Source organism: Pteropus alecto, unplaced genomic scaffold, assembly GCF_000325575.1.
Source record: "Pteropus alecto unplaced genomic scaffold, ASM32557v1 scaffold380, whole genome shotgun sequence".
Lineage (NCBI taxonomy): Eukaryota > Metazoa > Chordata > Mammalia > Chiroptera > Pteropodidae > Pteropus > Pteropus alecto.
In genome coordinates, this window is record NW_006430090.1 from 134,875 (window position 1) to 147,300 (window position 12,426).

The 12,426-nt window shown below is 52.6% G+C and overlaps 2 protein-coding genes across 2 annotated transcripts in view; one reads left to right on the plus strand and one right to left on the minus strand.

Annotated features, from left to right (window-relative positions):
• The window catches only part of A1BG (alpha-1-B glycoprotein), an 8,214-nt gene extending 6,511 nt beyond the window's left edge, over positions 1–1,703 (plus strand). Inside the window, exons 7-9 of the mRNA XM_025046641.1 lie at positions 30–171; positions 947–1,231; positions 1,568–1,703. Coding sequence (XP_024902409.1) covers positions 30–171; positions 947–1,231; positions 1,568–1,575 — 435 coding nt within the window. The 3' untranslated portion in view covers positions 1,576–1,703. The remainder of the gene's footprint in view (positions 1–29; positions 172–946; positions 1,232–1,567) is intronic.
• A 5,788-nt stretch (positions 1,704–7,491) lies between these two features.
• Positions 7,492–12,426, minus strand: part of ZNF8 (zinc finger protein 8) — a 12,511-nt gene continuing 7,576 nt past the window's right edge. Inside the window, exon 5 of the mRNA XM_015589775.2 lies at positions 7,492–12,421. Within this exon, the coding sequence (XP_015445261.1) occupies positions 12,255–12,421 (167 nt within the window). The 3' untranslated portion in view covers positions 7,492–12,254. The remainder of the gene's footprint in view (positions 12,422–12,426) is intronic.

The following is a 12,426-nucleotide window of genomic DNA, read 5'->3' on the forward strand; positions in this document are numbered from 1 at the left end:
CGGGGAGGCGCCGGGTGCACAGCCTCCAGAGCCCCGAGGGCGCCGAGGCCCGCTTCGAGCTGCGCGACGTCTCGCTGCTGGACTCGGCCAACTACAGCTGCGTCTACGCGGACACCGCGCCGCCCTTCGAGGGCTCAGCGCCCAGCGCGCGCCTGGAGCTGCGCGTGGACGGTGAGTGGGCGCGCGCGACCCCCCGGAACCTCCTCCCGCCCGGCGCGGTGAGCTGCCCGCCTCCCTTGGTGCCCAAGGGACGCACTGTGGCCTCCGTCCCGCCCGCATGCTCGACCCTTTACGGGACCGTGGGCTTGGCGGTCGGAGGTGCTGGGGACGCCTGGCATTCGAATGGCTCATGTCCCTGGGTCGTGAGCGCGTAGGAGGCCTGTAGCGCCGTTCAGATCCCTGAGGTCTTTGCACCCGCTCGTGCCTCAGTTTCCCCCATGTCGTCAGATTCTGACCCTCCCCGCATGCCTGGGCCCCGTCCCCAGGGGCGGAGGGTTAATGTGTAATCTCCGTCCTGTCCTCCCTGGGGTCTGTTTGTTGCTCTGATTTCTTAATCAAGGTCCCCAGAGGGCAGAGGCCATGGTTCACAGGTCCCGCCTCCAGCCCTTTGGGCCCTGTGCTTCGCTCTGCAGGGAACACCGTTCCCCTCGGGCATTTTTTCTTTCCCCTCACCTATCCTGGGGCCTTGAGTGCCACAGGCTGGGGACCCCACGAAGCCTCAGAGCAGGCGCGGGGGCCTTGCAAGGTCCTGGGGAAGGGGACAACACGGGGACACAGATGGTTACAGTGCGGTGAGTGCGAGGTGAGGGCCGTCGTCTCACTCAGGGCCAGGAAAGGGGAGGCAGGAGTGGAGGCCAGAGGCCAGTAGGCCTGGGTTTCAGTGGCGGCGGCTGCTGCCCAAGGCGGGGGCCTCACTTGCCTGACTTTCTGCCACCCCCACCTCCAGGGCCGCTCCCCAGGCCACAGCTCTTGCCCCTGTGGAGGGGAGCAGTGAGTCCGGGCCACGATGCCGTCCTGCGCTGTGAGAGCCACGTGCCCCAGGTCACCTTTGAGCTGCGGCGGGCGGGCGAAACGGTGGCGACAGTGCACAGGGCGGACCACTCGTCAGCGGACCTGGTGTTGACCTACGTGGGGCCCCAGCACGCTGGCAACTACAGTTGCCGCTACCGCTCCTGGTGGCCCAGGCCCTTCCTGTCTGAGCTCAGCAACCCGGTGGAGCTGCAGGTGGCAGGTGATGTTCCCCTCGGTTCTGAGGGCTGGTTCCTCCCCGGTCTTTGCCAGGGCTGTGCCCTCTGCTGGCAGTGCCCTTCCCTGCACCTGTCCCCAGCACATCTGTTAATGTCTCTGCTGGGGTGTATGGGGAATTTCAGGCAGGGAAACAACACGTGCAAAGGCCCTGAGGCAGAGTGGCTGGGGCAGGTGGAGCGCCGGAGGGAGCCTGGGCCCGGCGGTCTTGCCTGGCAGCTGCCTGAGCCGCTCCTTTCCCGTGGGGCCTCAGTGAGGGCTGCCCCGATGCGCACAGGGCGCCACCCTCCCCTGCCATTTCTCTTTTGTCAAATTTGTCTAGGAAGCTGATCCAGCTCCTGAGGGTGTCCTGGGGAAGTACTCTTGTTTGGCTCTGATCCTTCCTGCTGCAGTTGGAGGCTGGACTCCCCGTAGGAGGCTATCCCTAATTCCTCCTAAGAATCAATAAATGTGATGAGAGACTTTAAAATGTGTTTTGCTGATGGCAGCCCTGCTGCAGTGGCTGAGGGAAGCGGGGTGGGATCCTGTGTGCCGAAGGGGGACAGGCTCTGGGACAGGTCCTGCGGGTGGAGGGCTGAGCATGGGCTCCTTTTCTGCCTCCTTCCATCAAGTGGCCTCCTACTCCCCAGGCACCTCTACTGGGCCCCAGCAGGCGTGAGTAGGTAGCTTGAGGCTGCAGACTCACCCACCCCACCTCGGTCCCCACCCTGGGAGGCAGTTCAGAGAGGCTGCATTTTGTAATGTCTTCCCAGGTCTGAGTGGCCACCAGGTGGTGCTGGACTTTCTCCAGCCAAAGGCCGGGTCTCCACCAGAGCCTGAAGCTGTGGGATGGGTGGGACTCCTCTCTGTTCTTCACTGTTGTCCCTTGGATCTGCGCCCCTATCCCCACTTGCCACCCTCCTGCACCACTGCCCAGCCCCTGGCTGGAACTGGGAACTGGCCCTGCAGGTACTGTCTTTATCAAGGAATGTGCCTATTGCATCTGTGTGCTCTGACATATTCCAGTATTCTATTAATGCCTGCAGGGTGTGTAGTGATGTCACTTCTCAACGCCTGATGTGTCCTTTCTACCTGACCCCTTCTCCCTTTCTATGTAAAAAAAAAAAAAAAAAAAATTTACTTGGAAGTAAAAAGAAAGGAATGATAATGACACAAGTAGAGAACCACAAAATAGAAAAGAGAAAAAATGAACAAGGCCAAAAAAGATGAATAAAATATTTTTTGAAAAGATGAATAAAATTGATAAACCCCTAGCAGTGTGTCCTCCTCTCACCGATCGGGAAGCTGAGGGCCAGGCGAGGGGAGGTCTCGAGGACTGGGTACCAGATCACATAAGCGGATCAGAGGGGCTGAGAAACTAGGAGAAGATCACACGGTTAGTAGCGGCCAAGCTGGGACTGCGGCTCCAGAATCTCCTGTCATACAAGTGGGGAAACAGGGGCACAGAGCAGTTAAAGCAAAGATGGTGAAGAGAGTGACAGGCAGGTGGGGATTTGAACCCCCGCAGCCAGGCTTGAATCCGTGTCTGCAAAAAGACACTTTTTAAATAGAGGCACAAGCGCTCAGCTCAGTGAGTTCTGAGCAGTGCGCACACCTGTGTGGCCACCCTCTCGATCAAGCTCTAGAAGAACTTTCTGGGGATGGAAACGTTCTCAAGCTGTGCTGTCTGATTCGGCAGCCATCAACCCCATGCGGCTCCTGAGCAGTAGAAATGCAGGTGGCGTGACAAAGAAACTGGATTTGTAATGTCATTCAAATTTAACTAACTCATATTTCAACATCCGCAGGTGGCGCGAAGCTACCGTATTGGACAGCTCAGGGCTGGGACTCATCAGCACCACGGACAGCTCCCTCTGGGGCGGGGCCCTCCCTGGCGCCGAAGTGATTACAACTGGGATTGCTGACCGCACACGCAGTTCAGAATTTCATCAGGAAAAAAAAAAAAAGTGTGGATGTGTTCTTGTTAGATAAGTACCTACATGACGTCCTTGGTTTTGCCTCTTGACCGACAAAGTTGGAAACATTTGCTATCTGATCTTTTACAGGGAGAATTTGCAGACCCTGCTATGCCGGCCTACGCAGCGATGTAGGGTTTGAGGGGAGCGATGGCCTCAGTTCAGGGTTTAAAGACACTCCAGTGCTATGCGGAGAACAATGGAGGGAGAAAGGGGAGGTAGGAGACTGGTGAGGAGGTGGCGGCCTGGACTAGGCTGGGCAGTAAAGTGAAAGCGGCGGGAGCAGGGCATGTTTTGAGGCAGATCTGGTTTCTGAAAATGTCCGGCTCTGTGACCACTACCCCACCGTCCGCTTCACCTGTCTCCTTGGGCTCCATCGCTTACCGCTCTGTTTTATCTCCTGGCTGCTCGCCTTAGCATCGATAGGAGGTGGGACCTGTGGTCTTAGTCCCAGGCAGAGGTCAGATTGCAGGTGACTGCTGCAGGGGTGGATTCCTATTCCCAGAGCCACTGCCTCTCCCTGTCTACTCCCACACAGTGGTGGGACTCTGGGCTCCTGGCTTTGACCCTGGTGCCGGGGCTGGGATTTTGGAAAATGAAGTACTGCTGGGTGCCACAGGCATCATGGATGGGGTGTGGCTGCAGCCATACTCCTGGACTCCTCTGAGACAGATGAACTGCCTCCCTCCCCCAAGTCGAAAACACAAATCCACACAAAAACCTGTGCATCAATGTTCTCAGCAACATCGCTTAGGTGAACTGCGATGTAGCCAGACAACAGGATATTATTCAGCTACGAAAACGAATGAAGCACTGACACGTGCCACAACGTGGATAGACTTTGAAAACATTAAGCTCAGTTAAAATACCCTGACACAAAGTCACATACTCTATGATCTCATTGATATTAAACGTCCAAAACAGACAGAAAGTAGGGTTGCCAGGGACTGGGGAAGATGGAACGGGGAGTTCTGGATAAGAGCTATGGGGCACAGGCACACATCTGAGGTCATACCTGCATACACGGCGTGTCACAGACAGAACACCTCCTCTCCAGTCACGCGTACACGGTCACACACCGGCCACATGCACACAACTGGCATTTCATCCGCACACAGGGGTCGTGTCCCACCTGCAGAACAAACTGCCTCTCAGGCACGCGCTGCCGCCCCCAACGCCCCCACACACCTGAGGTCTCACCTGCATGCACGGTTCGCTCCTCCCACCCCCAGCAAGCGTCGGCGCGCACGGTCCCTCCTCTCTCCTCGCCCCACGGCCTGGCTGTCCCGGGTCCGCGCTCCCCTCCCGCCGCCCCACCCCCACTCGGTCACTCCCACCGCGCACACACGCGGGCCTCCCTGTCCCTCACACACTGGCCGCCCCACCGGGGCCGCGGACACCCGCCTCCTCGCAGAGCAACCCGGTTGCGCCGCTCACGACGCCGCCTTCTAGCGCGAAACGGCCAAAGGCCCTTCCGCCAAGTTGCCAGCGATCCGCCCAGGACTTCACCTCCCAGAGGGCCCTGCGCGCTGTGTGCCTGGAACCGGCGGGGCACGAGGTGAACGGCCTTCTGGGAAATGGAGTCTAGGGGGAAGTGATGCTGGGAAGGGAGCGTGGAAACCTGCGGGTTGCTCTGTGCGGGCGATGAGCCTAACCGAAAGTGTATATTGACACGCAGTTTATGTTATGTTTAAAATATACAGCGTTTTTCTCTTTTTCTCTTTCTCTTCGCACAATATGTGTACACACACATAAAATAGACATAGAGTTTGGGGAATTTACCCCCCAAACACTGGAGATCCTGTGAATCCTTCAGCAAATGTCCCCTAAGAACAAGTTACTCCTAAGAGTAACTGGTTAGTTTGTACTCTTGCACCCACCCCAGAAACGACGCTGAAACCACACGTTTACTTGCACCACAGTCCACATGCTAATTTATCCCAATAACGTCCTCCAGTTGGCTTTAATCTAGAACGGATTTTCGGCTTTAAAATAGCAATCTTGACATTTTTTATGTGTCCAAGCCAGTTTTCCCAACTGTCTTCCAATTTAGATGTCTGATTGTTCCCATCGTGTTTTCCTCCACTGCACCAGAAGGTTTCTCCTTTTCATTAAACGATTTTTGATTGTTACGTGGCTACATAGTTTTCCATTGTGTGAATTTACCATAATTTATCCTCTCCTTTGGGTTCTGCATCCAATTCCAATGTGTGTGTGTGTGGGCGGAGGGGGGGGGTCTTCCTTCACATCAACAAGCAATGTTTTCTGCCACTATCTATCTGGATAGCATCAGACGACTGCTTTGTCCACCCTTCTGACACTGGATTTAAGTCCAGTCCTTGTACTTCTGACAGATTGGCTATAAACCGGAAGTTCCAGCAACTCCCTCACTGCGTAAGATTCATTTGCTGGAGCAGCTCACAGATCTCAGGCAATCCGTTTACTCACTGGATCACTGGTTTATTATAACAGGTTATATAATGCCCCCCAATCCGTAGTTCTGTTTTTTGTAGTTTGTTATTGACGGTCAACTTCGGTTTAAAAATATTAACTGGAAAATTCCAGAAACAGCAATTGAAAAGTTTTAAATTGAGTCCTGTTCTGAGTAGTGTGATAAAATATTGCTCCATCTCACCCAGGATGTAAGTCATCCCTTTGTCCATCGCATCCATCTCATTTCATCTCATCGTGTAGGCGTGTATGTATTATCTCACATTACCACAAGAAGGGTGAACATATTCTGAGACCACATTCACATAACTTTTATTATATTGTTATAATTGTTGTATTTTATTAGTTATTATTAATCTTTTGTTGTGCCTAATTTATAAATTAAACTTTATCAGGGGTATGTATGTACAAGAAGAAACATAGAATATATAGGGTTTGGTACTGTCCGTGGTTTCAGGTACCCACCGGGGGTCTTGGAATGTATCTCCCGCAAGTAAGAGGTGAACATTGTTTACTCGGAGAAAGTCAGATGGAAAAGATTCATAGGGCGGGAGATGGAGAAAGGGCGTGGAGCTTCCACGCTCTCTCCAAGCGGGTCGCTGTCTAGCAGAACCAACCCAGCTCTCCGAAACCCTGACCTTTAGGGTTTTATGGAGGCTTCATTACACAGGCAGGACTGATCGAATCCTTGGCCATTGGTGACTGACTCGTCCTGCAGCCCCTCTGCCCTCCAGGAAGTCAGGGCAGTGGCGGGGGAGAGGGGGAGGCTTTAATTTCCAACCTTCACAGAGTTGCTTCTCCTGGCAACCAGACCCCATCCTTAGATGGGGTTCAAAAGTCACCTCATTCACAGAACAAGACACTTTCTGTTCTTATCACTTAGGAAATTCCACAGGTTTTAGCTGTGCCAGAAACAGGATGGAGACAAAATATGTGTTTATTATAAATCACAAAATCACTCTCTCCATTCCCATTAACTGAAAATTGAGCTACGTGCAATGAATGTTCCTATACATTCACTGTATATCCACGATGACTCCCTAAAAATCAATGGATAGGCTCTGTGTGATGCAACGTACCTTCTCCTAATAAAGGGACGTCCCTGGGTATAATGTGGGACATGAAAATGTCATCTACAGGTGGGAGACCTGTGTCACCTGGTGGAGAAGCAGGCTCCCAATGTGCAGGCTGACTTGGTGATATCTACCTTCATTCAGTTGATCATGAAGAGGAGTTTTAACAAAAATCCTCTCAGCTACAGTCTTTAGACCAGCAACATCCAAAAGAACTGAGATGATGACGGAAATGCATCTGCAACTAGTGAGCAGCTGAAATGTGGCTAGTTTAACTGAGGAACTGATTATGTTAATTTTGGTTAAAGTTACATCTAAATAGCTGCATGTGGCTAGTGGCTAGCACATTGGACAGCACATTCTGGAAGCCATTCATCCAGGATCTCCTCACAAGAGGCCTATGGGAGACTGCTTTTCATGCTGAATTCAGATTTCTCCCTACTTATCTTTTGCAGACAACTCTGAAGATGTGTAAGGAGATAATTAAAAATGGGGGACTCAGCTACTGGCCACAATTTGTGTGCGCGCTCTCATAATTCGGGCTGACTGATACAGGTAACTTAATAAAATAACTTGGAAATTGATGTGCTACAGCCAGCTTGCAGGAAAAATCATGGAGTTGAAGTTATTTTACACTCAACTGGTTTTGTTAACATGCATGTGCACACACAGGCTGTGCATATAGAAAAGGTGGGGCCGAGACGCATGGACGTTTTAGTGTGGGGTGGGGGAAGACAGTAAACAATGAAACAAATTCTCAAGCTTACTTTGATTTTCAAAGAGTTGACATTTTTAATTTATTTTTTGCATTGGTAGTACTTTTACATGTTTCAAAATTCCAAAAGTATCAAAAGATATAAAGTGAAAATTATTCCTCATCCATTTTCCCATTTCTCCTAAGAGTAACTGGTTAGTTTGTACTCTTTCAGAGGGTGTGTGTGTGTGTGTGTATGTGTGTGTAAGCAAATGTTTCCTCCTTACACAAACGGGAAACATACTCTACACACTGTTTACACCTTTCCACTTAACACTGTACCTTGGAGCTCTTCCCACGTGAGTACATAAAGACAGTCCCCATGGTGAAGGCTGCATAGTTCTCCGTTCCACACCATAAATCACTGAGCTAGTGCCATGGTGGACACTGAGGTTGGTTCCAAACTTTTACTTTTGAAATCAGTACCATAGTGAGAACCACGTACAAACAGTGCACGCGTACACGTACACCTGCACGGTTCACTCCGAGCGGCAGGTTCGCTGAGACGGAGGGTCTGTGCGTTTGTAACTGAGAGAGCAACTGACAACCTGCCCTTCGCAGAGACCGCGTCCATCATCCTGCCCCCGGACAGTGCAGTACCTCCCCTGCCTTTCGGATAAAAGTCAAGGCTGGTAAACGCTGGGTGGCAGGCGCAGTGCTGTGATCTTCCTGAAAGGTAATTCACGAAGCTACGTGAAAGTCACTATCAGAGGAAAATGCTCAAAATATAGTAAGAAGCACGTGTTACAAGGGAACTAGGAGGGAGTCCGATTTTCCAAACAGAAGACGAGCACGCATACATCTATATTTTGTGTGTGTAAGATTTCGTGTTACAATGTATGTGTACACACGTATACTATTAAGAAAAAACTCCAAGGACAATTAACAAAAGTGTAATGGTAATGACCATCTCTGGACGGTGGAAATATGAAGAATTAAATTTTAAGTAAATTTTCACACTCTTGTGTATTCTTTAACTTTTGTGCATTTTCCAGGTTTTGCTACAAACAATTTGCATGACTTTTAGAAATCAATAAAACCATGTATTTCACTAGTTTACAGTAATTTCCCCTGAGGAGTTTCTCGTCTGTTTCGGATATCTACAAGGAAACCGGCAGGGACATTATGTCTGGAAAACATGACCTGGAATGAGAAATGGAAAATTTGCACAGCTCTCTGCTGCCCCAGAGAGGGAGGCGAGTGCCGACGGTGATGAGCCGGCTCCTGGCCTGCCCGATGAGGCCACTGTAACCTCAGCCCACGCGGTGTTCGCTCTGACAACTGTGGAAATGTGACCCTTCAGGAGTTGCAATTTTGGGGTCAAGGTGGAGGGAACTGGGCAATCTCAGGCCTGGCTTCCAGAGCCACGAAGGCCATGAAGTCCCAGCGGGGTGCCCCCTCCCCAGAAAGCACTGGCAGCTGGAGCATTCCTGAATCCACAGCCGGAACCACTGAAGGAACGGTAAGAAGAAACTGTCAAAAGTGGGGCTCTCGTGGCTGGGTCCCTTGGTGACATGCCACTTGCCCTCGGGGCTGTCCAGGATGAAGCGAAGAACTGAGATGCTTAGGTGGTGAGATCGGTAGAGCCAGGCCCACCGAGAGGCAGACATGCAAAGGGAGGTGACAGAGGCCAACGGAGCATCTACCCGCTGGCTTTGGGGATGGAACACTGGGGGCCACGGGCCCCGTGAAAGGGACCGGGGACAGGAGGGCGGGTTTGCGTGCCCGGCAGCACACACTGCTGCTCCACCTGAAGCTCAGAACATGGCGCTGGAGGCCAAGATCTGGGAGTGAGTAGCGCAAAGCCGTGGGTGTAGACGAGGACATCCGGGGAGGCTGTGGAGCACAGCAGGAGTCCCCTGGCCACTGTCCTAGGGACCCAACAAGTAAGAGGTGAGGGGACAGGAAGGCCCTCAGGAAGTGGCAGATCCCAGAATGCCAGGGGCCCAGGAGATGCGAGGAAGGCCCGGCCAGCAGGCTGGACGGTCCAGGAGACGAAGGGACAGGCCGAGCGGCAGCAGTACCTGGTTAAGGAAACGGGGCTGCCGTGAGACTGGAGGAGAAAGGGGACAGACGCTGGGGCCGCCTAGCACGACCCACTCCCAAGGCCTTTTCTGCGGGTACGCAGTAGTTTTCCAAGCCCCCTCATCATTAGGGCTGGGCCTGTGACCCCGACTTGGCCCCTGAGACCTAAGCGGGCATCAGAGATGAGCGGGGGCCGGCCCGTCTCCCAGTCTTGATTTGGACGTAATGGCCGAAGCCACAGCCGTCTCATTGCTTGAGAGAGCTGCAGAAAACACTGCCTGTGACGTCGCTGAGGTGCTGGAGGGACAGCCTTTGAAGAAAACCGAATTTGTTCAAAGCCACCTTAGCCGGGTGTTGACTTTAAATTCCGCCTCCACCTCGGGACAGTCACTCTGTTCTACTTACTGATTTCTGCCCTGTGCCTTGTCCTCACACGTAGAACGGCGCTACCTCACGAATCCAGCACTGAGGCCCTGTCTGCTCGAAAACATGCCTTTTCTAAGCCATGTCGGTGAAAGGGTACATGTCACCAATGAGATGGAAGGCGGTGCAGGCCGAAGTGTGAGGACAAGCGGTGAAAAATGACAGTGGACGAGGGAGACGTGCAAGGACCCCGGACGAAAGGTGAGTGGAGAGCGACACACCTCTTTGAGAGGACCTTGTAGACAAAACCTCCAGAGATGGGCAGCAAAGCCAGCTCTGTTACCACGGAAACCCCATCCACTGTGACATTCACAGCATCCGAAGAACAAAAATGGACACGAGAAGCTGTGACAGTTCTGACACTCAACGTGACACCTGGCACTGAGTTCCCATGCTCAATCACTCCAACGCAGCCGTCAGAAACTGCTGCTGTATTTTTCCAAGAAGTGATTTCTTCTGTCCGACTCTACTCTCTGCCGACCCACCACCCCTCCTGCAGGACGTTTTCAGGGAGCCATTTCTACGAGCTGAGCGGTGCCGTGGTCAATGTCCCTTCCTTCCCACCTCTGACGTTTACGGTACAGATCTAACTTCGCTAGAACGCAACTGCATTGGGACAGGAAATGAACGCGAAAAGGCAACTGTTCTGTATAACGAAGCATGTGACTTAGTGTCCCAGGGGACGTGCATTTCATTTTCGGTTGGAAAGCAGGTGGCCTGACTCCTTGGTCTATATACACCATGCGCTGTCAGACGCCAAGGGTCACACCGCGATCACAATGTTCTTTATGTCAAGAATGGCATGGACAAAGGCCAAAACGCTTTGCTTTGGAGGAAAGCAGTGAGACGAATGGAGGCAAGTTCGGAACTGTGGACGTTAGAACGCACACAGCCTGCCCTGCACTGTAGAGACAAACCTTTTCTCCGAGGGCTGGCTTTTCCTGGCACTGACAGCGGAGACCTCCGGCAGAGACACCGTATGACATGAAAAGATGACCGAGAACGGTGAGAATCACACATTCACAGGACCCCTCGGCACAGTCCGGCGGCGTGATGCCAAACCAGAGGTCGTTCCACCGGGCCAGATCAAGGAGGGTCTCATGGGCAAGCCGGAGATGGGGACAAAACTTAGCTTAACCCGTTTTTTTCCCCAGAGCAAATAAGACTGAAAAAGAAAGAGGGAGGCCTGTCGATTCAAAAGTCCTTGTGTTTAGAGCTAAATTCAGAAACACGGCTGAGATAGCATGAGTTCTGGGACCGATGTGAACATAACATGTGGCAGGGAGGGTGCCGGCGAAAATATACTGTCCGCGTTTTAACGGCCATGATAAAAGGCTAAAATTTAGACTACTCAGAAAAATAAGTGGATTCTCTTCCTCTCTCCACACCGATCAGGAACGCTACAAAACAGTGAAAAAAAAATGACTAAAAACCACACTGTGCATAAACTCGAGATATCATTCCCTCAAATCAAGTGTCTACGATTGTCGGTACAGGCCTGATCAGCCAATTTATTTAAAGTCTGGAAGACGTCGGCTGTCGTGCTGGGCACGGTGTTCCTCCCGGCATGTACGGGCCCAGGGCTCTCACGGGGCTGTCGTGGGCATCGCGGGATGCTTAGCGGCTTCCCTGGCCTACACCCAGTACATGCCAGGAGCATCCCTCCCTTCCACCAGTCGTGACAACCAAAAATGTCTCCTGGGGGACGAAACCACCCTTGAATTGAGACCTCAGGCTTATAGCGACGCTGGCTGTTTCAAGCTAATGGTTTTCTACATAAGCCGTGACATCCCTAGGGAGTGCTGTGGAATTTCACGGGGCTGGTCATTTGATTCGGGCACAAGTGTGGCTGACATGTGGTTGGGAACTAAGTGGGCTCGGAATACAGGAAGGCCCCCCACATTTCTGTGGCCAATGTGACACCTCACGTGCCAGAGGGCAAGCGACAGGCAGCGCGCAGGTCCCCGGGGTCACGGCCTGAAGTCACAGGCAGAGATCCCGAACCAGCTCGGTACACGTGATCACGAGCTACTTTTGTTTTGATGATCCTTTAGGAAACGGGCTGCGTATTGATTATTTTCACATTACACACATGCGTAGGTTATACTACCTGCGAATTCACTTTTGGGGTCACAGAGGGAACAGTGCAAAACACCTGTGCTCGATAGAGCCGAGGACCCCCGATCTCAGGGGTTTGGGAAGCACCTTTTCTTGGGAAATCCGAGGTCGCCTTGGGCACGTCTACCCCCAGGCGCCCTTTCCGTGAACAGCCCGTGTGCACTTACCAAGTGTCTACACCTGCAGTTCAGAGTCACCTGCAGACCTCCCCTATGGGGAATCCGTGACGTCGAAGAGCACGGAGGTGCCCACGGAAGGTTCCTCGACCCCGATGACGTGCACAGGGCTTTTCTCTTGCATGATCTCGTGGATGTCGAACAGAGCGAGCGCCCTGCCCGCCGGCTGTCCCGCCTTCGTCCCACCCGCGGGGTGCTCGGCTGGG